The sequence below is a fragment of the Spodoptera frugiperda genome, chromosome 13 (genome assembly GCF_023101765.2).
Source record: "Spodoptera frugiperda isolate SF20-4 chromosome 13, AGI-APGP_CSIRO_Sfru_2.0, whole genome shotgun sequence".
Lineage (NCBI taxonomy): Eukaryota > Metazoa > Arthropoda > Insecta > Lepidoptera > Noctuidae > Spodoptera > Spodoptera frugiperda.
The window spans coordinates 782,937-809,182 of NC_064224.1; the positions used below are offsets into that span (position 1 = coordinate 782,937).

Genomic DNA, 26,246 nt, shown 5'->3' on the forward strand with positions numbered 1-26,246 from the left:
GTAGCGTTAAATAATAATCTTTACTGTATCAAAACTAAATTATAATAAAGTACCATTTTTATTACTTTTAAAAACCTTTGACACAGTTTTTATGATAAAACATTCTAAAAGACTCTGCCGGGTAAAATATAAGGCAAGTGCATAAAACTCCAGGGACTTACAAATACGTCGACAAAAGACAAATTGCATATGTTCAGAGAGTCTTACTACGGGTTCTCGCTTTGTGCTGGAAAGTAATATCAGAATATTATTATATGTATTACTAGCTGATGCCTGCGGCTTTGGTCGTATAAATATAAGTATAAAGGTAACCCAAGTTACTCCATAGTATATCAGTGACTTGCAAGTAAAATTCCCGTCAAAATCGGACCATCCAGTTAAGAGATTAGAGAGAACAAACAGACAAACGAAAATGGAAAAATATATTATTTAAGTTTCTTTCAATTTTACAAACAGACACTCCAATTTTATTTATTAGTCTAGATAGATATTATACATAAGAATTCGCTTTTACATACATTATCCTTAAAAAAAGAAACTTCAGGTATTTCAGCAAGTTTGTGGAATGAACTGATGCTGCCTTTATTTTGAACCGATTTGACCACATAATATTTTTAGTTTATAAGCGGAATTAAAACTAAAAATCTATTGTATTGTTAGTGCTCATAATATCTTCAAAGAGACTGTACCAATAAATTATTGTATACAGATTAGCGCGATAACAATGTATTAAGTTAACGCCTCGCCGCCTTCTAAACCGTGGTTAATTGAAGTTAATGGACTAATCCCTTGCTGTGTTTAGCTCCACAGATTATTGTGTTCAGTTACTTGAATATGATATAGCGTACATATTGAATAATGTACATTTTATCTATCTTTATATTCTATCTTTGAAGACCCATACAAGTTTGAATGTACATAGATATATATTTTTCATTGATTTTGTTAGTTGTGTTGACGTCTATTTAGCCAAGTGGTAATAAGTGTAATTGTCAAGCAAGTGGTTTCGAACTTTTTCCGGAGCTACGGACAACGTTACAGGTTACTGGGGCTCCGGCTTAAAGCAGGAGTAAGAACTGGGTGGTTTTTAGTCAGTAAGAGTATGACACTATCCCTCTCGCTTCACCCAAGATGGGAGAAGTAATTGGATGATTTATTTATGGAATAGTGGACAATGGAACAGACGGATCACCTGATGGTAAGTGATCAGTGCCACCCAAGGACAACTGGATACCCGCAACACCTGAGGAGTCAGACTTAAAAAAAGCCACTTAAAAAAGCCTGAACGAACTCCGTGTTTTCTCCCTAACCCCGAACGATAAAGTCGTGAGTTTATCTAGTATTTATGTACCTAACCAGTCTTTATAACTATAAAAAAGAACAAAATCCCAATCAATTCAAACAAACCAACACACAAACATTGTCCAAACACACTTTCGAGATTAAATTTTAAAATCCCCAGCTATCGTGCGAACCAATAGTAACAACTGGAACATTCTCCATATAAGTGGCTTGGAAAGCACTCCGCGCTTTTAAAGTGACGATGCATTTCTTTAACCACAGCTATTCCTACGTATTGACTGTTGCTGTTAGTATTGGAAGAGTTATGTGTTGGGGAATTGAGGACGATGTTTGTTCAAGACTTTAAGTGATTCGTATATTGTGGGGTTTTTATTTTAGAAATTGTTATTTGAAAGAGAAAGATGAGAGATGATTTATTTAGTGTTAAACTTTTGATACTTAATCGAAAGAGGTTTGATTGCACGGTTGGCGCGGTGGCTGGGCAAATGTGTGGAAGATTCGATTTCTGCACGGAGCAACGAGAGAGTTTTTGTGAGATTCACAAATTGTTGTTTCGGATCTAGGTGTCATGTATGAACTCGTATAGTTGTACAGGAGAAAATACTAGAACAGGGTAATATTTAAAAAAGGTGTATCTAGTTAATAGATGATCCTCTTTTCTTTAACTCAACTTCTTTCTATACCGCAAAGGACACATTCTTTGGATCACGTAATTTTTGCCAGTGTTTTAAATCACTTTAAGCAATGAATCTATTCCCAAACACCAAGTCATCTCAAAATAGCTTTGAGCTTCCCAAAGCGTCTTCAGTTCATTGGGACACGATACAAACAAAATATGAAAAATTGGGACTCGATAAAAACATAAAGTCTAAAATATACACATAACAGTAAAATATACACATTCCCAAGAGACACAACACAAAACAATACATGAAGCTGTAACACAATCACGTGACGTGTGGATGTCTCAAGTCATATCGGGTACGTAAACAATTTGGAGGACGAGGAAGTATAAAATCATCAAGAGTAATTCAATTCACAAATGACACACAAAAAAAACAAATCAGAACTGTACCTCTACCATGAGTTTCAAGCAATATGGTAGTTTCCTACTAGTCAAATTTAATAATTTTATCGAAATGTCAAAAACGATACCTTTCTATGAATTTTGTAGGAGATCGCAACTTATGACGTCATATTTTTTTAAATAGCCTATACTTCTCTAGAAATAGCTAGAAAAATTTAATAATGTAGAAAAAATAAATAAAGTATATCGTCAAAATAATGAATGAAAGTACGATTATTTTGTGATATTTTATTAGGTATATTGAAATGTCTAAATAATTTATTTTTGACCTAGGAAACTACGCAATAGTATTTGTCGAAAGTCGCTAGCGACGACGTAAATTTTTTGTGTGTCAAATTTTACAACGCCTCTACCGATCAACCACGGAACTAAAATTTGCCATACAAAAAATGAAAAAAATTACGTCGTCGCTATATAGCGACTATCGACAAATACTATGCTATGCTTCAAACTCATGGTAGAGGTACTGTATAAGAAAATGTACTTTAATTGGACTTGTATAAACTTTAATTTGCAAAATTCTACAATCTTCCATGAACTCGTTGAACTAATTTATTCTTTGTTCACAATAACCCATGAATTTATTGTCAATTGCTATGAGAATGCCCTTCACCAAACTATTTAAGCAATTTAAACTTGTTAAAACGATAACCAATCATAAATTTGTCATTTATAAAGTTCTATAAGTCATATATCTATCCTTCTCTGGTTCTCGAGAAAGAGAGAGATAGCTAATGTGGAAATTGACGGTTAATATCGAAGATATTGCAGTTCTTGGTTGGTCAATTTGTGCAAAGTTTGTGGAGTAATGCCTCGTGCACACTGGTGGGCTTAAAATTTAAATTACTGGATTTTTTAATTTGTTTATAAAGCATTTTCGCATAGAAGCAGAAATGAAAGAATTATAATAAGGATGATGACGGGGTATGAAAATTAAAAATCTATTTACTCCTTCAGCTAGGTAATTAAAAAATATTAGACAAGTAAGTAATAATTTTTATTTTGTCATTTAAGATAACAATACTCAGATAATAAGAATCAAATCCTTTAGGAGTGTGAGCAAATACGTCATTTCTACGTGTAAAATGTACCTAAAAGTGACGTCACGCGGTGTTTCAAACCGAAGTATTGTAAACTATCTTCAAAAATATTTTTTTCCGAAAGAAAATAAAAAAGGGACTAATATTTTAAAATAATCTACAAGACAAACATTTATTTAGTCATCTATCCTATTGTACCAATCATTTCTAAATGACCATTTTTAAAAAATCCTCTAATTTTTAGGAATTAAACAACCTATGACGTAGATGATAAAAGATTTAGAATAGAAATATCAACAAAATCCGCCTAACTCAAGCACATTGTTGAAAATAACAATAAATTTTCTACAACCACAAAGCAATGAAACCTACACCACTCTTGAGAATTCTATACATAAATATAAAAGTTGAAGAATATTATGGAAGCTATTTGAAATTGTATGGAAATGGGTATATTGAGGAGTTTCGTATAAACTCGTATAACCTCGTAGTTTAAGAATAAATAGCTAAAGTGTTCGAACACGATATTGCCTGTGGGAATCTTTTGTAAAACATGAATCGACCCGGAGCTAAAGGAGAAAATGTTGAAGACAAGAAAAATACACAATTTTCTTTATACAAGGTAAAACATACTGTTAGAGGTAGGTATTGTAAGTAGTACGTGTACTATTAGAGGGATGGTATAAGAAATGTCATGATTTTAGAGTTGAAACTAATTAAATGTAAAAGTATCAATAGTTTGATCGTTTATGGGGACTATAAAATAAAAGGAAATATTTTATTCTCTACATAACATTCCTCTTAGGAGATCCTCGATTGTTTTTTTTTAATGAGCCAATATAATTATTAATAGTATTTTTCATAATAATAGATCTAGCACAAGCAAAATTTTGTAAAAAAAAAATTGCATCGAACCACATCTGATTCGCAAAACATTTTTCCTTCTTCATTTATATCACACAAGTAGGTCCACACAATGTGGAGTATTCAACAACACATTGTGTACGAGCCATTACGTTCATTACAAACAAGCAGCAGTGGTCATTTGCAAAATGGCGCTTACCGTACTAGAACGTTTCTATCTAATAGACGATGGCTTCTTTTCATTTAACATAAAATACCTCTTCTTTGTTGGACTATGGCCCGAGAAAACTCTAACAAGAAACCAGAAAATTCTCTACAAAATCTATGAAATATTCATCCATACACTTACAATCATTTTCCTCATCATGGCTGGTATTGGAACTTATCAGCATAACGATGATTTGCTGATCGTTTTATCTAATATGGACAAAAGTTTGGTCGTATACAACTTCTTTTTAAAAACGATAATATTTCTCATCAAGAGGGATCAGCTGAAAGACCTGATTGATGAGATAGAGGCTTCTGGAGACGAAGTAACGAAAGAAAGAAAAAAGTTGATGGCAAATTATGTGATGGTTATAACTGGTATTACTGCTGCAGTCGTCAGTGCCTTTAGCATTTTAGCTTTACTAGAAGGAGCTATGTCTATAGAAGCGTGGATGCCATTTGACCCAATGGAAAGCTCGATGAACTTAGTACTATCGCTGCAGATTATAGCTGTTTGTGTGTTCCCTGCACTCTGCAGAGCGTTTGCCATGCAAGGTCTAGTCTGTAGTATGATAAGGTACTTATGTGACCAGTTGATACACTTGCAGAAAGAGTTAAGAAGTTTGGATTATGTCAAAGATGCTGAAATGATAACGAGGATGAAGTTCAAGATGATTATAAGGAAGCATATTCGTTTGATGAGGTAAAGTATGAAAGTGTTAAAGCATTCTTTGCCGAATGAAAACTGTTGAAGGCAAATCCTCCGCTAAGCGTCGGTCACCAGTGACCAACGTGGCGGATAACGTGTTTACTCATTGTCCAATCAAAAGCTAATTTAAACAATTTGTTACAGTTATTCAATGAAAATGGAGAGTATCTTCAAAGAATATTTCCTAGTCCAAAACTTAGCTGTTACTGTTGAACTGTGTTTGAATGCGGTTATGATGACCACGGTAAGTTTCGTTTGTAAATTAAATAAAAATAAAAATATAATGTATATTCATTATCACGAGTCAATGACAGTCCACCACTGGACAATAGACCTCCTATACATAAGAGGGGTTTACCACAATTTCTGCGCTTGGCAGATGGATTGGAGATCGCAATTTAAAAGATTCGAGTTTATCAGAGAATACTGCAAACCCTGCTGAACATAACACGCACCGCTCCAACTTAGAAATTAAATTGTCATTTTTGAACTTTAAATGCCGACAGCGCGTGACCAGCGCACGGTTCTCTTGAGTTGTAGTTAAGGCGCTCGTGAGCTTGCAGCGTGACACACTAGAAGCGTGCGTGCTATGTGCTTACTACCCGCCCGCCAGGCGCAAACGAAACACCGTCACATCGTTCGCCGTCGGTGCAAAGACTGCAGTCTTGCTCCTCGCGGACGAGGCACCGTAAGCACGGTGGCAGCTAGCGGTAGCCACAAACCGGAGTCGTGGTTGTTAAATGTGCTTTGACTTTAAATTGGAATATAATATGATACCTGTTAATATCAAATTTGACCTAAATACTCATGATTTAAAATATAAAACCGTCTAACGATCTAAGAATCAAATGCTTCCTATCGACGTTACCACTCAACCGAAAAGCCTATCAAAGCTACTATGTATTCAAACGCCTTCAACATTGTTTACATGTTGACTAACTCTGCTTGCGATGTCGTACAGAGGTTTACGTTCGGTGTTGTCTTTCATAACATACACATAAATATGTAAGTAGCTTATGTATGTTTTGGCTTGAGCTGTGGCGTCAATCATTATGGGGTTAATTTTCGTTTCTGGTTCAATTTATTATTACAAAATTATGTAATGTAACAAATTAAACCTCAACGTAGATTTCAAAATTAAATATGATGATTTTGCGCCATCGGTCCAGAAGTTGAAAGCAATTTCTAGATATTTTGTTGTATTCCCAGACTGACTGACTGTCTCTCTGATCTCCGGTTCGATTCCCGGGTCGTATAAAGCAGTACGGTACTGTCCTTTTTTCAGCTTTCAAAAATTTCTCAGTCTATAATTGTGCCCAGTATGTGGCAGTAGGCTCACTGCCTATTACATGGGACTTATAACACAAATACATTGTAAAGCGGCATTACGTGCCGTAAGGCGTGACGTTGGTATCTTTTTTTATTCTTAAAACTTCTTCTATCTTCTATCACAGGTCGGCGTTCAACAAATAACTCTACTATTCACCTTTCTAGTATACCTAGTATTAGCACTAATTAATGCCTACATCTACTGCTACCTGGGCAACGAGCTGATTATACAAGTAAGTGGCATTTCATTCACACAGCTGAAAGCAGTATTTTAATATGAAATGCGAACTATGAATGTTAGAGGAATGAAGTGAGCAGAAAACGTTGTGGAGAGTGTTATGCCAAGTTAAAATGAACGTTATTAGATTAAAATAGTGTTGTGGTTTTCTTTGTTGGTTGTGTTTAATGGTGTAAGTCGGTAAATGAGCAAACGGATTATCTGGTGGTAAGCAATCGCCGCCACCCATGGATAACCAAAACAACGCGTTACAAGTGTGATTCGCCTTTTGGGGGTTAGGAATTTAAGGGTTGTTAGGGAATCGGAGATTGAAAAGATTGGGAAAGGGTGATTGGGTCTCCGGTAACCTCACACACACAACGAAACAAAACGCTAGCGTTGTTTCACGTCAGTTTTTTGTGAGACCGTGGTATTACCCAGGTCGAGCCGAAGCATGGTTCTTCCACACTTGACATGAATAATAGTCACAGGTGTGTGATTGTTTAAAGTCACTTATTCCCCTAAATATAGCCACAAAATTCATCAAAATCGGTTCAGCCCAACGCGATATAATACAGGGCAAACAGAGAATCTAATATTTTGAAGTCAGTTAAAAATTGTGAAACAACAGTTACACCAGATTGAATATCAGTCTCATAATATTATAATCGTTTTACGACTCCCTCTAATAAAGTACAGCTCAAGGCAGCTGAAGGTAAAGTTAATAATACCACGAATATCTACTAGTTTATTAAATAGTCTTGATCAAAAGAAAATCCTTCCATGAACCGCAGTATAACCTGCTTGGCATTTTTCATTCCTTTTGCATTCCCCGTCAAAGACGGTGGAAGTAATAAGAAGATTAATATGGGAACATAGAGGGATTATGAGGTAGAAAGTATGTGTTCGTATGGAGTTAGTATCATGTGTATATTATAGAATATTTTCGCAATTACTCTGTTGTGGTAAAAGACAAAGATTTTAGATATTTGGTGTCTTTTTGAACACTGCAAAACGAGGCAACCCCTTTTTAGAAGCGGTTGGCCATAGTCTCCGCACTTGGCAGGTTTTAGACTATTCATGGGGTATTTGAGCTGATTACAGTTTTAAGATACTGTCATATGATCTGTTAGTGCATGTTAAATGTTTGTTATTTAATGTAATAATGTAACAATTGTTGGAAGACCATTAATTACAGATAAATAAATAAGTAGTGAGCACAATTTCAAACTAAACTTTCTACACTCCACTCAAAAACAAGAAAATTTTAATAACAAAAGATATTTCTTCAACTATTACCTGCATAAAATAGAACAATAAATAACTAATAAAATAAATAAGAACAACCTCTTAAGCAAGCAAGCTCTTCTTTACTAATGACATGTACTGTATTAATATCAACAGTCTATTTTACAGAGTGAAGGTATAGCTCTAGCAGCCTACGAGTCTACCTGGACTTCCTGGCCAGTAGACCTTCAGAAAGACCTGCTGATAGTCATCAATGCTTCTCAAAGACCTCTGAAGCTGAGTGCTGGTGGAATGGCGTTACTGTCTATACAGACTTTTAGTCAGGTAAGAACTTGGTCAATAATGACTGAAGTTTAAGTTTTAAAATTGCAAACAGGTAGCAACTAGACTTTTAACTACACTTTTTTTAAGGGGCTATAATCATCCAATGATTTTTTCCGCCTAAGGTAAAGCGAGAGGGAGTGTCAGACTCTTATTGACTAAAACCATCCCGTTCTTCTTCTTTACCACTTCTGCTCTTTGAGCCGGAGCCCGGTAAATTCTCTAGGTAGTCCGCAGCTCCGGGTCGGAGAGCAAAGAAACGAAGTCACTAGCGTTTTGGTTACAGTTTTTTTTTTTTTTTTTTACATTTAATGGGTCGACGTTTGGCCGCTATCTCACCTGATGGTAAGTGATGATGCGGCCTACGGTGGAGCACGTCTGCCCATAAGCAACCTATTCACTCGGGCCTTGAAGACACCCAAGTTATACCCATCAGGAAACACAGACTCCGGCAAGGAGTTCCACTCCCTAGCAGTTCGCACAAGGAAGCTTGAAGCGAAGCGCTTCGTGCGAGTGGGTGGGATATCTACCATGAAGCGGTGACGCCTCGCCGATTGTCTTGTGGTTCGATGGAAAGGACTAGGGGGAATCAAGTTGTGCAATTCCCCCGCACACTCTCCGAAATGTATCCGGTAAAAAACGGAAAGGCTTGCGACCTTGCGCCTGTGTTCAAGGCTTTGAAGCCGGGCCTCCACAAGCGCATCATCATTGATGAGCTTCTTGGCACGCCTTTCAATGTGTTCGAGCGCATCCAGCTGGTATTTGGCCGAGCCGTCCCAAAGGTGAGAACAGTACTCCATACATGACCGAACCTGCGCTTGGTACAGGCTCAGCAGTTGTTTCGGTGTGAAGTACCGTCTCACCCTCGAGAGGATACTTCTACACCGTACCAAATATAGTATTACATATTTACATTCAATTAAATCACAGACACAACTCTAGTAGCGTTCAGTAGGAGCTGTGGGCCTAGAAAATCCAATCTAATTAAGAAAACGCCAACAGAGTCTTTACATAACAAATTCATACCACGATCACACAATACGATTAACATCCCAAAACGCAGCACATTATTCTCTCCTGCACTCCTAAAAGACATTTATAATATTAATTTTCCACAACCAACCAAATGTCAACAGCAGAGATAAGCAAAAACTACTCCTATTTCCATGTCACAGAGTTTTTTATTAAACGCAGCGGTTATCTGTCTGTAAACCAAGGGATTTAATCTGTTCTCTGTTCATTTCTAATTTAAAAGTTTGAAATGTAAAACTCGATGTCGTTGGATGAATGTTGTGTGTTTTAAAGTGTATGTTTGTTTGTTTGTATGTCTTTTTGTTGGTGTTAACTGCTGAAAGTATTTTAATGAGATTTTATAAAGGTTTGAGGTTAACCTTTGCTATGACTGTGAAAGTGAAAATAAAATGTGAAAAAGAACTATATTTTTGTATGTTGTTGTCATTGTGTGTCATAACTTTCGTGAAACATACTAGATTAATTATTAGCGAGGAATTCGACTAGTTTCAAGCCATGCTAGAGGCCCATATTCATGAGCAGTATTCCGCGACACACGACGCAGCGATTGAAAGTAGTCGAGTTCGTCTTCAAACAGTTACCTACGTTAATAAACCGATAACATAATAATTTATTTATTTTTGTAGTCAACGAAAACAAGAATTAAAACACTTTCAATATTTGTATATTAACGAAATGCTTAGATTGGTTTACTTTGTAGTACTTTGTAGTAAACCAATTCAAGCATATCGCAATTTATAGGACTAACAAAGTAATAAGTATTTGCAGAAAACAAAAATATCAAAATAAAAAACTAAAAATATCAAATACCAGTCAAACAGTATCTTATCAAGCTACTCCATTCCACCCAATTTCTTCAATTGACTCTAGACTTTATTACAAAAACGATACAGTTGAAAATTAACTAGTGATGGAACTGAAAGGTTACCTAGCGTCTATCTGTATCATTTTCGTATAATTAATTGGCTGCGAGCGGAACCGAGTTCTTTTCAAGTATCTCCCTAATGAGGTATTTGCAAAAATAAAGTCTATAAGTACGTTTCTAAATAAAGCTGGGGATACACTTTATTTCTATTGTATAAACCGGTAAACGAGCAGACGATCACCTGATGGTTATCAATCACCGCCGCCCATGGACACCCAAAAATACCAGTGGCGTTGCAAATGCGTTGCGTCCTTTTGATGGTTAGGAATTTAAGTATTGTATTGTTAGGAAACCGGGGATTGGGAAAATTGAGAAGGGGGTAATTGAGCCTCCGGTAACATCACTCTTATAACGAAGGAAGCGTTGTTTCACGACGATTTTCTGTGAGGCCGTGGTATCACTCTGGTCGAGCCGGCCCATTCGTTCTCTCACACGAAATAGGACCACGCTCTCACACAATGTTTCCCAACACTATCTTTTTAATGGCATTGTATTAGAATTTGATCAAACTTACACTGGCCAATATTTTTTTATAATAACTATCTTGAGACATATTAAACGTCGCACAACCAGCTCATGATGAAAAGTCCCTCTGTGACTCGAAACTAGTAGAACTTTTCTCTATTGGTATACGTGAGTGAACAGTGATTTTTAGTTAATTTAGCCAATAAATTATAAAAAAAATGTTCTAAAAATATTCACAATTCACCTGATGCTAGTAGCAGTAACACTGTGTCTAAACAATGTTTGTTCCCAGTGTATAAACGGCTTTATTTATTATTTTTATAAATGATGGCTTTAAATTAATTCTCGTTAAGTACATTCGAAGTAAATTACTGAGGCTGAATAATGGATGGATGTGCTTCGAGCCTGTGAGTGACATCAAGTATTTTGCTATTGTTTTGTTTTGGTTTTTATTTTTTTTAACGTTACGGCAGTTTTGTATTTTTTCATTATTATATTGACCACTATTCATATAATGCTTTTGTCTGTGCTTTTTTCAATCGAAGGATGAATAGGTTACGATATGATATAAATGGTATGTATATTTACAGTGGTATTTATTTAACCAATTAAAATAATGAATGCCCGTAATTTGAGAGGTTTTCTATATTCCATCGTTAAATCTAGAGCTTGGACTACCCACAGAGCGGGCCCAGTAAAAAACTGAGGCATGCCCCGTAAATCTCGAGTAGGACTACATAGGGTGGTTTTAAGTCAGTAAGAGTCTATCAATCTCTTACGCCTCGCCCAAGGCGTCATTGAATGATTTATGCCCCTTTAAAAAAAGATCTTGGACTACCTATTATTACATCTTCGTATAATAGTATCTTCTCTGGTGGAAAATCACGCTTATTCATGAACTGCATGAGCGGACGCAGCGACGTCGCACAGTCTACTTTAACCGTTGTTTTACTGATAGCAATTAGTCATAAACATTTTATTTTAGACTATAGGCAACACAATATACACTTGAAGGTACTTTCTCTCATATTTCATACAAGTTATGTCACCCTCCGGAGCTGCGGAAAACCTAGCGGGTTTACCGGGGCTCCGGTTTCGAAAAGCAGGAGAAGGAACGGGATAGGTTTTTAGTCAGTAAGAGTCTAACACTCCCTCTCGCCTCGCCCAAGGCGGGAGAAGTCATAGGATGATTTTCCCCCATAAAAAAAAAAAAAAAAAAAAACTATATCCTAACATACGTAGATGTCCAATGTAATTGACATTAGCCACTATGTGATTGAAATCGGTCGAGTCATTATGTCAGCCTAACGCCCAAACGGCTATGTAGTACGTAATCGTTACAAATAGCCATTAATCTTGATATACTATGTGTATGGAATAAGAAAACAGAATTTACAAGAAAAGTAATGTTTTTAGGAGTCATTTTCTAGTGGTTATTCAGTTCCGAATTTCATTGTTCAGTAGGGAAAAAGTATTATTGAGTTTAATTAAATTAATTGGCATTATCCCCGATAAATGGAAATAAACTGATTCATATGATTATGATCCGTATAATTATATAACAATAAGACTCATAATCATTGTCACAATCTTCAAAGGTGGCACCTTTGCATTCGCCTTCAAAGATTATGATGTCGTAACCCGTAGGTTCGAAACCTAAAAATATTACCCGGAGCTGCAGACTGTCTACAAGGTTATCGGGGTTCCGGCCCCTAAAAACTCCCCTGAAACGGGCAGTTTTTAGTCAGTAAGAGTCTATTGGATGATCTTCCCCTTCCCTCAAAACAATAGTCTGAAAAATACTATGCTGAAAACTGAGATCTCAAAAAAACTAAGTAGGCAAAAAACTAGGTAAAACAGGCTAGGTAAAACTGAGAACCTGCCTTTTTTGGCGTCGTTTAATAAAACCATTTAAAACAAAAAGTACAGTCAACACTACCTTTTCATAGCCAACACAGAATACTATGGAATAAAGTGTGAAACGCCTGAAAACAATTTCAGCTCCAAGTGTTTACAACCGTTTGCCTTAGGCAACAACTTTATTACATTCTATTTCGAAAATTCATTTTATATTTTTCATTTTTCAGGCTCTGTATAACGGATATTCCATCTTCGCTGTTCTCAACGATGCTGTTAATTAAACGATTGTACTATAGTGCTATAGTAATATTAATGCTTTTAGTATTTTGCTTGGCTAATCGTTATCGTTATCCAATCGTTATTTTGAGATTGTATTGTCTTAAGAATAATCTTAGAAAATAGAGGCTTTTGTTATTGCTATTAGACTCGCGTTTGACCACCATCTCACTAGTTGGGAAGCGATGATGTGGTCGAAGATGAAGTACGCTTACCTAGAAGTAACCTATTCACTCTAGCCTTAAATACTCCAAGGCTATATTTATCAGCAAACGCAGACCCTAGCATTCCACTCCTTAGTTGTACACACAATAAAGGTAGAATATGCATTTTTCTGCATTGTTATAACTAAGAATTTATTTGCAGCACATTTAAAAAATATACTTTAGCATTTATGATGAAAATATCACATCAACAATTCAATAAACAGCTTTCCTTCAAAATTAAAATGTATTTGTTTTTATTTAACACAAAACGTATTATATTGCAATGAAATCACGATTTATTTTTCTTAATGATGTTTTTTTCATTTCAACCTTACTTTAATAGGTCAAGTTTATCAATTGAGAAAATAAAATGCGACGCAAGTGACTTTTTAAAGTACCATCAACGTCAAAAGCGTAGCCTGTTTGGAGTTCTAAAATAACTTTTGCTTATTAGAGAAGTAAAATAAGACAACATAATTATAATTAATACTGGCAAGAGAACGAATAATATAAATATAAATTTAATTTAATATTAATAAGAACTATGAGTAATAAATAATAAAATTTAGTAATTTGGATCCTTTTATAATGATAAAAAGGTCTTTCAAAAATATACAATTCAGACTGGTATTATTATAATCTATTTCTAAGTATAGATATACATAATAATAAAACTATAGATGTATTAATTCTGTACATAGAAAATATTAAGAAATAAATAGTGGGGGATGGTACTAGAAAGGCACTAAAGCCAAAGATGTGCTTAAAATAAAATGTCTATCGTTGTATCTGTATGTTCACGCATCACGCAAAAACTACCGGTCCGATTCCGATGTAACTTGGCATTTAATATTCTACTTTTTTTTTTTTTTTTTTTTTTTCAATCTTTTATTAATTAATTTGGGGTTTTCATCCCAATGGATACGTCAACCCCATCATGCCGTACACTTACTATAGACATACATAACAACGGTTTAAACCTAAATTACCTTAAATAAATTAAACGGAGACTCCTATTTAGCAAGATACACCAGTTCACTAAATCTTTTCGCTAAATCTGATTTCGGTTGGGATAAAATTGACTGAATTAAACCTACTTGTGATATATTTAAATTAAACTCACTAATTAGGTTTTTCCGTTCCTCTTGGTTCTTGACGCATTCCATCAGCAAATGATATACATCCTCAATTACATTGCATGTATTACAGTTGGGAGAACTTACTTTCTTCATGAGGAATGCAAACTTTGCCGATGGAAAGTGTCCAGACCGTAATCTTACAGATAGCTTCACATAATTTCTACTTAACCTACTAGCGTCAAACCAGGCCACTTGAGGAAGCTCATTTTGGATAGCTTTGTACCATATTCCTTTGTTTATTGATTTATCATTAAAATGTTGTTCCCAATTACTGAAATTTTTAATTTTAAATTTTGACATATATTCTACATAATCTGGTGTAAAGTTTAGTTCAACTCCTTCTGTTGCTGCTAATTTAGACAAACAATCAGCTTCCTCATTACCCTGCAAACCAAGATGCGCTGGAACCCATTGCAGCTTTAGTTGTGTGCTATTTTCACTAAACATGAAAATATGTTTCAAAATGTCGTAGGCTATCGATGTACCTCTGAATCCAGAGGCGCATCGAGCCAAGTGGTGCAATGCACTTTTGCTGTCTGTAAATATAACAACCTTATTAATTTTGTTCTGTGTTACATAGACCAAGGCTTGGAAAATTGCAATGAGTTCCAACGTCATGATGGAGACATCTGACTTTAGTTTAAAACAAGCTTTATAATTACAAAAGGAATCGTAAAAAGCTGCACCTAATCCATGAGCGCCCTTAGAACCATCTGAATATAGCTTCCGCCACCCACAATATTTAGTATTTAATTCTGTTATTACTTCATTCAGTAAAATATTAGGTTCATACCTTGATTTAGCCGCTGATATACAATCTAAACTCATAACTAAATATTTATAAAAATCTATCGCTGACAACCATATGTCGAAAGTAAACATTTTAAGCATATCTACAGAAACACCTTTAGTTTGTTTCACATCTTCAATTGTTTGTGAGAGTAGCGGCTTTTTTTTATTAACCCAGTAACTAATCTGCGTAAGGGCACTCATTTCAGAAATTAAACACGTATTACTATTGTTTGACCAAGCACTGATTTTTAATAGATATTTGTAGGCTAGATATTGTCTTCTAATAAATAAAGGAGCCACGTGTAACTCACTCTCCATGACGTGGATAGGAGTACTTTTGATAAATCCTCCTACTATCCTCAAGGCTTGATTTTGGATTTGATCGAGTTTACTAATATGGCTTTTAGCACTATTATCATACAAAACTGATGCATAATCAATACGGCTTCTAATTAGGGAAATGTATAATCGTCTCAAATGTACCATGTGCACCCCCCAGGACCTCCCTGCTAGTAACTTTAATATGTTTAAGAATTTTGAGCATTTGTTGACCGTTTCATTAATGTGTCGTCCCCATCTTAAGCTTCTATCTAGCCATACACCCAAATACTTGATGGTTTCTGAATAAGCTAAAGGTTTTTCCAAGCTTAGTTCAGGTAGTTTTTTCCTGCGACCTCTACTAAACAGACAATATTGTGTTTTATTTGCGGACAGTACCAACCCTAGCTCGTTTAATGTCTCCACAACTAAGTTTAAACCATTTTGTATATATCGTTCGCAAATTTGGATGTCCTTATTAGTAACATAGATTACAAAGTCATCTGCGTGTTGCAGAACTGAGACATTTTGAAGTTTATGACATATTTTGTAAGTGATCAAGTTAAAGAGCAGCGGAGATAGAGGGTCTCCTTGTGCTAGACCTTTATTTGTAAGTCTACTGGTTACATTACCGTCACATAACTTTACCTTCAAGTGTCGCTCATTGAGAAACCTCCACAGATACCTACAAAGCTTGGAACCAATACCAAGATTATCCAGAACATATGACGCTGCGTCGATTGAGACATTGTTATAGGCGTTCTCAATATCCAAAAAGCAGGCTAATGTTGGAAAATTCTTAGAGAAACCAATCTGGATACTAGTAACTATTTGAGTCAAGCAGTCTAAACAGGACTTCGATTTTCTGAAACCTAATGTGAATGGAGACAATATCGTTTCTTTTTCAGTATACCATTCCAAGCGACCAATTTATAAATCATTAAATGAAAAGTTTTACAGATGCATGAAATTAAAGAAATTGGTCTTAATTTTACTTCACTGCTATTATTGCTACTGCTTTTAGGAATGGGGACTATTTGAATGTTTCGCCACTGGGAAGGGATAACACCATATTGATAAATGTGATTATATAAATTCAGTAAATATTCTTTAGCAATATCCGGTAAATAATAAAGCATTGTATATGATATGTCATCTTCACCCGGTGATGAATCTTTTTTTTTTAAGACCCTGTGTAACTCTTGGATGGAAAACTTAGACTCTAACAGTTCGTTTTTCGAAGTAAAACTTGGTTCTGTGTTGGACGCGTAATCTGCAGTAAGAGAATATAACAAATCGAGAGATTTCTCAATGGACGGATATACCTTTGACTGCCTAAAACCTTTGACCCACTTCATACGTTGCCATATATAAGAGGCTGACACTTTTTCATCAAAGGAATCGCAAAGCTTATGCCAAGCATCAGATTTTGCTTTTCTAATTAACGACTGAGATTTATTTGTTATATTTTCTAACTTTGTAAGATTATCAGGCGTCGGATTTCGCCTGAAGTTAGCTAAGGCTAACCTTCTCTGCGCGACTATTTTAGACAAATCCGGAGTCCAGTAATCTTTAGGTTTGAATTTTTTATCGGGTTTATTATTAATTTTAATTAAAGGTATATGTTTATCAGCTGCGCTATTAATTACACTTACAAAATTATCATAATTCTCTTGAATATTTACTTCATAATAAGTACAAAGGTAGGGTGTTCTGAAATAGTTTGTGTATATTTATCCCAATTTGCACGTTTATAATTGCGTTTTTTTATGCGTTTGAAGTTATCTACGATTTCTATTGTCAGCTTAATTATTAGGTGATCACTCCCTAAATGCTCGTTTAAGACTTTCCAACAAAAATTAATGGCGATGTCAGAAGAAACAAACGAAATATCAGGCGAAGTTTGTTGCAAATGACCGTTAACCAATTTAACCCGCGTAAAGTCCCCATTATTAATAGATATGAAGTCGTGGTCTAAAGAGGAATCCATGATTTGGCAACCCCGTACGTCTGATTTTACTGACCAGTTGGTGTGGTGCCCGTTAAAATCTCCGGCTATTAAAGTTTTCGATGAAAAGTGTGAGAAAATCTCATCCCAATCGTAAACTTGTGTTTGTATGCTAGACGGACAGTATATAGAAGCCACATATTCTAAGTCCTTGCAGTTAAATAACTTAACACACACTATCTTAATACCTAAATTATTTACTACCAATGGCTCCAAGGAAGATTGTATCGACTTGTGGACGATAATGGCGACACCACCGTACGAATCCGTTCTGTCTTTCCTATATATGTTATAACCATTAATATTTATGACGGACTCAATGTCTAGCCAAGTTTCACTGATAATCGCAATGTGTATAGTTTCTCGTGCTAAAAGGTCTGAAAAGGCTACTAGTTTGGGGCGGAGGCTTTGAGCATTCCACTGTACTATGTTAAGTCTAATATAAGTCGTACTAGTATTATCCATTAACAAGGTCAGAAAAATTTAATAACTTACTAACAACATATTGTTTAAGTTCTTCCCATATAATTCTACATATTGCTAAAACTTTGTCCTCCAATCTGTCCTCTGAAATAATTATACGTTTTATTTTGAACCAAAACTGCTTAAATTCGAACCTATCCTTGATGTGTTCATCTCGTTTTCCTTTCCTATTTTCTTCATCATGCAAACTCTGATGTTGAACCTCCATATTTACTTCTTTTGAACTGTCTACCTTTTCCATTCTCTTAGGCACTTTTCCTGATTTACTAAGCACATTTTGACCAGATTTTCTACTAAACCTTCCTGTGTTTTGTTCTGACGTTTCCTTGGGATCCTCTTCCTCCTCCTCCTGAATAGTAACCTCCGAAGGTCCTCCTGGAGATCTCTGTTGATGTGATGTATTTTCTTTCGCTACACTACTGTAGGTACCTCTTGTGCCCTTAGTCCTTATGTTATATGAGTCTGTTGTCAATATATCTTCATGACTTGATGACTTCCTATTTACTCTCCTCTCTGCGTATAATTGTAATGCCTTTCTATAAGTAACTTGTTCTTTACTCATAATAACTCTTATTTCTTTTTCTTTAATAAATAATGGGCAAGTTTTGTCCAAAACAAAGTGGTCTCCTTTACAGTTTAAACATTTGTATATGTTGATATCACAGTTGTCATGTTCTGAACTACCGCATTTTGGACATAATGACTTTTTCTTTGAGCAAAACTTTTTAACATGTCCGAATTGCCAACACCCTGTGCACTGTGACACGGGAAAATGATATGCGTCTACTTTAAAGCGGCAATCATATGCGTAGATATATTTTGGCAAAACCCCTCCTTGAAAACATATTTTGATAGCTTCGCTTGGTGTCCATGAACCGTTAGTTGATATTCTGTTCATTCTCTTCAAGCTCAAAATTTTAACGTCACACTCGATAATATTGACTAGTTCTTCTTCACTCAAATCTAAATCAATTCCTCTTACTACACCATGGATCATATTTAATTCATATGTAAGTTGGCAACGAAACCCCAATTCTTCAAATTTTTTACATTCCAACAATGATAAGGTATCTTGTTTTTTGAAAAACGTAATTATCGCTTTGTTTATGTTTTTATATTTGATTTGGTCAATACCTGTAATATTTTGCGATCTTAACAACTTAGCCATCGCAATCTGCTTAGGTAGACTTTCTAAAGCCGTGATACAAACTTGATGATTCTCCACAATCACAATCTCGTCGTTCACTTTTTCTTCATCTACCCTCACACTGGTTTGTGTATCTAACGAATTACTCCTGACCAAACGTTTCGGCTTCCTTCGAACAACTGTAATGAAACCTTCTTCATCACTCTTTATGCTATCTTCATCTCTTTCTTTTCTTTTTTTCCGCTTTTTTCTGGTAACTTTCGTTTCCACTTGTTATTATGTTTTCCTCAACAGATAAGGCTAACTCACGTTCAACATTCTCTAAAAACTCTGAATCACTCATGTCCTCCTCACTCTTACTGCCCTCCATCTCGAAGTCGGAACTTCGAGCGGAGAGAAAAAACCGTTAATCGCTAGCGAAACTAGATAATTGTACGTAAGCGTGTTAACTGAACGACCGCTCGCACGCGACTCGATATTCTACTTTACTTTAATATTCTAGGCACAACACAGGGCACGTAATGCTAATGTACACCCACTTTTTACCATTTATGTTATAAGTTCCATAAGGGGTGTACCTATTGCCAAATACTGGCCACAATTGGGTGGTTTCCTAGGTAAAAAATAAATTATTTTGATATTTCAATATAATAAAATATCCCAAAATATTCGTATTTTCATTCATTCATTTGACGATATACTTATTTATTTAATTTTTCTTGCTATTGTTTGCATAATAAGTATGCTATGCTATTTGACGCAAAAAAATTATGACGTCATAATTTGCAATGTCATACAAAATTCATAGAAAAGTAACGTTTTTGACATTTCGATAAACGTATTGAATTTGACTAGTAGGATAATACCCTATTCCAGATTCCGTGCTACTACTCAGCAATATTTTGTCCGACCCGGGAATCGAACCCGACACTGCTTGCCCGGCAGTCACATTTGCGACCACTCGGCCAAGAGACAGTAAACATTATTTATAACTTATTTTCTAGACCAACAACTTTAGCTCTCAACTGTACATGGACCGTGATTTTCTTTTCAGCGAATTTTCTTCGTCTAATTCCACTTGAATACTGTTTAATGAACACTACAGGTACACAAATATATTCGCACTAATTAGACAGACTGAATGCTTACTTACGACTCATGAAAAGGCCGGAGATTATACAAGGAAGAAGAGAATTATACAAATTAGAAATGAACTGTGGGGTAAATTATACGGTCTAGTATTTTCTTTTGTTTTAATGTAATTATGTAAAATGTCGCCCCACACTAGGATTTTCTCCTGTGTCGTGGGTGCGTTTACAAACATACAAGTTCACATAATACACATGACACCCAGACCCGAGCCAAACAATTTGTGGATCACACAAAGAATGGTTTCGTGCGGGAGCCGAACCGTTACGCGGTAGCCCAGCCACCGCATCATCCATGCAATCAATATAAAATAATGTGATCTTATAATCAACATGTAAGTTATGTGATGAACTGGCGACCCACACTTGCATGTCCCTTGCCAGTCCTCTGCTGGATGCTACTTAAGTCTTTGTCTGCCAATAGAAAACTGTTGAAGGCAAATTCTCCGCTAACGTCAGTCACCAGTGACCACCACGGCGTTCAATTTGTTAAGAGTGTTTGTCATAATCATAATTCACTACGCTTGACGGGCTGGTTGTAGACTACGATCTATAACGAACCTTTTAAACTACGGCTTAAACTGTTCATTCAAAAAGCGCTGTTGGCCAGTCTCTGTCAAAAGTGAGAACCGTGTGATCTAAATAATTACGATTTTGGAAAATCTCAATAAACATCCATCGTGCAAGAGTATTAAATTCAATGTTGCCTAGCATTAACACTAAGTTAAGAATATGTATGAAATTCTCAAAGTACTGCATTTTCTCAATCCTAACACATACTAACGCAAATATAGAAACATGAATCATAATACAAATTCAACAAACCCGCTTTTTCTACAAAAAATATCACCGAAAGTGTCCCTGGCTCAAAGGTTGACGCTCTCAACTAAGCGAAGTTATTAAACTTATTGTTGGGGAAAATATTTGGGAAAAGTGTTTGTTTATGTATCATTAAAGGGGAATAATAAGGGAGGACACAGAGTAGATAAATAACCCGTAGGACAATGTAGGGAAGTTGTTACTAAGAGAGTGATTGAGTACCTACTCTCAAAGGATCTTGGCAGGTCTGAACTACGTACTAAAGGCTGCGCAATAAGTCTTTTTTACAACCAAATGGTGGCATGAGGCGAGGTGCGGGGGGCGGCGATCTAGGCTAGAGATTGACCATTTCTAAATACAATAATAATTGACCCTTTACACTTATTGCGCAGCCTTCTGCACGTAGTTCAGAACTGCCAAGATCCGTTGAGAGTACTGTACTGTGGACTAGTATAAATAAAAAAACTGGCTGACTGTTAGGCCATTATAAATGTACGAACTGTCATAAATCATTTTTATCAGATCTCTCGCTCACCCTTATGCAAGTTGTACGGGATAGTCATATTCTTTTGACGTCGCAGTTCGGATAATTTTAATATAGCCCAATTATAATGTTTGTTTTTTTTTATTTTCTAGCACAATTAATAAGATATTATTTATGTAGAAACAACGGCGAGCGAACCCGTTGGTAGAAGCTACTTTTTTGGCGAAACCAGTCATCAAAAAACAAACAAAACAACAATGGCATTAAAACAACAAACTTCGGTTCCATTCTCTTTAAAAAATTTAAATGGCCACACTGACATTCAGCTACACTGTGTCGCGAACATTTTTCCTTCATAAAGTTGGCTCAAAATATGACAGTTGGACCTCACCGTCCAATGGTAATGTAAAAAGCTCTTGCCTCGAGACCTGCCCGTAATTTTCTGATAAAATACTACTTCAAGTACCTTATTTTTATACTAAAGTGTGTATGAGTAATTTTTTTGTGGTATTATTTAAATTTCTGTGTTAAAGTTTAAAATGTAATAGACTTGTAATGACAAATTGATATACTTGGAATAAATTAATATATGAGAGCCATGCGTGTGCGCCGACCCATTCGTCGTCATGACGTCTGCTCGTTCCAATAAAAAAATATATATATGTTCCAAAATTTTGTTGCTCTGAATAAATTGTTTGTGAACGGTATATACATAGGAAATTATATGTATGTAAACTCACTCAAGACTTAGAAGAAAATTCTTGAAAGAGTGGCGTTTCTTTTAAAACAAAATTACAAAGTAAGCAACATTTTCATTTCATTTTTCTTACGGAACTAGACAGAAGATCCTTACAAAGTTAGGTGAACTAGTAGTTTTTCATATAACTTTCAAAGTAAGAGTTGGTGTAATAAGTTAGACTAGACGAGCACTGTATTTTACTCCATCCTATTGTGTATCTACTACAATATTGTACTATACTTTTTCTAGTTAACTAAACATTATTAGCTTATTTTATAATCGACATTATATAATATCAACCTGTAATCCTACAACATGCCACATGTTCAAATGTTTTGTTACGATTCATATAACTAGCGCAAAGTGGGTGTCGCATAAAACTACTGGACTCAATTTAAAAATACCTCGATAATAGTATCGAGGTATTTTTTTATATTGTGGTATCCATATACCATCCTATAATAGGTAACTCATTTTAATTTCAATGTCCGTCATGAAGATTATTTTAAAATATTCAACACGTATTTTTCATTTTAATTTGAAATATCGTGGGACGTCACTTCTAGGTACGTTTGATACGTAGAAATGACGTATTTGCTCCCACATATTTTTTCATTACCTAACTGATGGACTAAATAGATTTTTAATTTTCATACCCCGTCATCATCCCTATTCTATTATTTACCCAACTCGATTATCCCTTACTGCAGCATTCATAAGCGATCTTTTAACCAACGAAGCAGGAAATATTACATTACGTTTCCAAACCCTTTAAGGAAAAAACAGGTGTTGATGCGTTCATCTCCCGTAATTTTCTCTTAATGTGAAGATTTCTTTAGCCCTCAGCCCTCTCGTGGTTCCACTCATTACGCGTCATAATATATTATCCTTTCTTGATGTAGGTTTGGTCTGTTTGTAACACCAAAAGATAATTAAGCTTTTCGTGAGATCTTTGCGCAAACATTGAATGTAATATCACACATTTAATTTCGGTAGGACAAGAAATATGTATTTGTACGTATTGTGTAGTTGTAAGTTGTAATGATGACGGTTCACACTGTGCCTGGGCAACTGGCTACCGTGCAACGTGTAGCGGATTTGAAGCCACGGAGCTATTCTGTGTGATCCACAAATTGTTGTTTCGGGTCTGGGTGTCATGTGTATATTAACTTGTATGTTTGGACCCACGGTACAGGAGAAAAGTTAACTTGTATGTTTGTAAACGCACCCACGACTTAGGAGAAAATCCTAGCGTGGGGCAACGTTTTATAAAAATACTAAACTAAAAATAAATTTTAAGAAAGGAATAACCGCTTTTCTGGTGTCACTCGCTTGGTAATAAAGGAACTTTAAAAGAGTCACCCATTTAAGTGTTTCTTCAGCTTAGCTAAGGTCAGTATAATAGCAAAGAATTCAGTCATTAAAACTTGCCGTCTCGGGTTGCCAAAGGAATAAAATTTAAAAAGTTACAACTCGGTAACAACCTATTAATTTACTCCGCGGTAACTTTTACCGCGGTGTAACGATAAAGTTACCCGTGACGCTTTTTTTTTAATTTTACTTAGGTGACGGGTGTTGGTTGGTCGGGAAATTTACCGAGTTTTTTTTCTAGAATTTTCCTGATCTTAAGAGGAAAGTTGAAAAGCGATTAATGGGAGGAATGTATGGATTGTGCGTCGATGGGTATTGTTTCCACAGAGTTAGGGGATTAATTGGTTCTTTCTAACTTTCGCTGGCTTATTGATCGAGGGATCGGAAGCGCCACTAAGAGCCTCGGGTTTTAATTTCGGGGCAGGCAGGTATATTAGACAGGGTACAATTCATTTGTCACACCGCCTTTACATTTGTTTTGGATCTCGTTAGAACCAACTAAGGGACTTAACATTTGGCCCACACCGTTAAAACTACAACCTTTGAAAACTACAATATGGAGATTATGGTAAACAGTGTTATTAGAGAAAGGTGTGGCTTAAAAGACGATGTAGTGACAAGGATTGAAAAGAAAATGTTACGATGGTTTGGACATGTAGAAAGGATGGATGAAAGCAGATTTACGAAAGAAATATACAAGACGGATATGAATGGGGCTGTCGGTAGAGGGCGCCCTTGACGGTCATATAAGCACTAGATTGACGATATATTACATAAGGGCCAAATTAAAAGTACCCTTAATCGACGAGCATGCATGAAAAGACTGTTGATTAAGTGATAGTAATTGGCGTTCCATTGTCTCTGTCAATTATGGCAAACCCATAATTTAAGCGGGCCATAATAATACCGCAATTGAGTGTCACGGGTTTGAATTGATAATAACGTAGTATTAACTAAGCCTAAAATAGAATCAATAGCCATTTGTACCCCATAATTACAAAAAGTTCAAAAATAAAACTGAAAGATAAAGGACGACCCACCTCACCGGCCACTGCTTAAGGTATAATCACAAACATAAATTATAAAAAAAAGAAAGAAAAAGAACTGCCAACTCATCATGACTGTACGTAAAATAAGAATGACTCATTCAAACCCGAGATCTTTATTACAAAAATTTTAATACAAAGGAAAATGGTCTTTATGTCTTACCGCACTTAAAGGTGTTTGGTTAAATTGCTCGGATGAAGATTGAGTGCAGCGAAAATTTGAGGGATTTCGCTCTGTTTGTTTGGGGCAACTTAAACCCCGGGTCTTAAGATGGACTAAACCGCGGTCCGTAATTTGTGGGAGAAGGTTTTGTTATTGTACACAGTAGTTCATCGTGAAAGGTCTTACTTAGAATACGGTACTATTATAGTGTCATGTTGATGTCACCGAATTCTAAGGAGATTTTCCACCAGAGAAGTGCTATGTAGATATGCTACGAGGATGTAATTTAACTCTGCAGCTATTTGACCGTTTCCACTGATATTTAATAGTAATTTCGTTTATTTTCCACCACAAATATGTTATCCTGAACCTACGTTTTCCTATGTTTATAACCTATGTTTTTCTGAACTAAAAACATTATAGTATTAATATAAGGGTGGACTGGAGCCTAAACTAGGGAAACCCTGTGCTATGTAGCTGTGTAAATAAGATGCGCTATGAAGATGCGTTGCCGCAAAGCAGCTGTGCGGAGAAATCGCGCAACTTAGGTAAGCAATGTGTCGATAGTAGGGAAGCCGTCCATAGTACACATCTATAGCACGAATCTTTCCATATAAAAATCGTAGAAAATTTTATGGAAAAGGAATTTGCAACCCTTCACATATTATATTTCATTTACCTATGTATTATATGACAACAAAAGATTTCTCCACACAACACCAAGATATAACAATACCTTTGTAATACGAAACATTATTTTAACAGGAACCATATCGATACTGTACCAGTATCGATACTATAACAATATCGATACGATTACTATCGATATCAGTTACCGAATGGTTTCCATTTTCCTCATGAAATACTAGTCGTTGTCTGCGATTTCCCGTATCGATTTTATATGCTTTGATGTATTTCTCTATTATCTTTTGGTACAATCTTACACTTAAATATGTTTCAATAGTTTTTGAAAAGGGTTACCTTTGTTATTCTATATGTTTATTATATTTTTTTATTTACGCAACGCAACGTCACGCCATTTGTGTTATAAGGCCCATGTAATAAAGGGTGAGCCTATTGCCATATACTGGGCACAATTCCAGACACCGCACTACTACTGAGAAATTTACAAAAAATCCCAGCAATACTTTGTCACCGCCGCAGCCGGTAAACGAGCAGACGGATCACCTGAAGGTAAGCAATCGCCGCCGCCCATGGACACTTGAAACACCAGAGGCGTTACAAGTGCGTAGCCGGCCTTTTGGGGGTTAAGAATTTGAGGGTTGTTAGGGAATTGGGGATTGGAAAGATTGGTAGTGAGCCTCCGAGAACCTCACTCACACAACGAAAGCGTTGTTTCACGTTGATTTTCTGTGAGGCCGTGGTATCACTACGAGCCGGCCTATTCGTGCCGAAGCATAGCACTCCCACACTTGTAACCATTAAATGTCTTTGAGAGCGACAGTTAGTATGATTACAGTTAATACCATTTTTACTTTAA

At 35.8% G+C, this 26,246-nt stretch overlaps 2 protein-coding genes across 3 annotated transcripts in view; both read left to right on the forward strand.

The window, feature by feature from the left end:
• The window catches only part of LOC126911326 (uncharacterized), a 502,576-nt gene that overhangs the window by 227,641 nt on the left and 248,689 nt on the right, over window positions 1-26,246 (forward strand). The gene's annotated exons all lie outside the window — the stretch shown is intronic.
• LOC118270580 (odorant receptor 4-like) lies at window positions 4,482-13,204 on the forward strand. Its single transcript, XM_035586203.2, has 5 exons — window positions 4,482-5,203; window positions 5,354-5,453; window positions 6,664-6,771; window positions 8,172-8,327; window positions 12,834-13,204. Exons 1-5 carry the CDS (start codon window positions 4,482-4,484, stop codon window positions 12,885-12,887), a joined length of 1,140 nt encoding a protein of 379 aa, XP_035442096.2. The 3' UTR covers window positions 12,888-13,204.

What these genes read in the sequence shown, in the direction of transcription:
- LOC118270580 (XM_035586203.2), top strand. Translation starts at nt 4,482, where the DNA reads ATGGCGCTTACCGTACTAGAACGTTTCTATCTAATAGACGATGGCTTC. An exon ending in GCAACGAGCTGATTATACAA is followed by an intron (nt 6,772 to 8,171) that starts GTAAGTGGCATT and finishes TCTATTTTACAG; the next exon opens with AGTGAAGGTATAGCTCTAGC. An exon ending in CTATACAGACTTTTAGTCAG is followed by an intron (nt 8,328 to 12,833) that starts GTAAGAACTTGG and finishes TTCATTTTTCAG; the next exon opens with GCTCTGTATAACGGATATTC.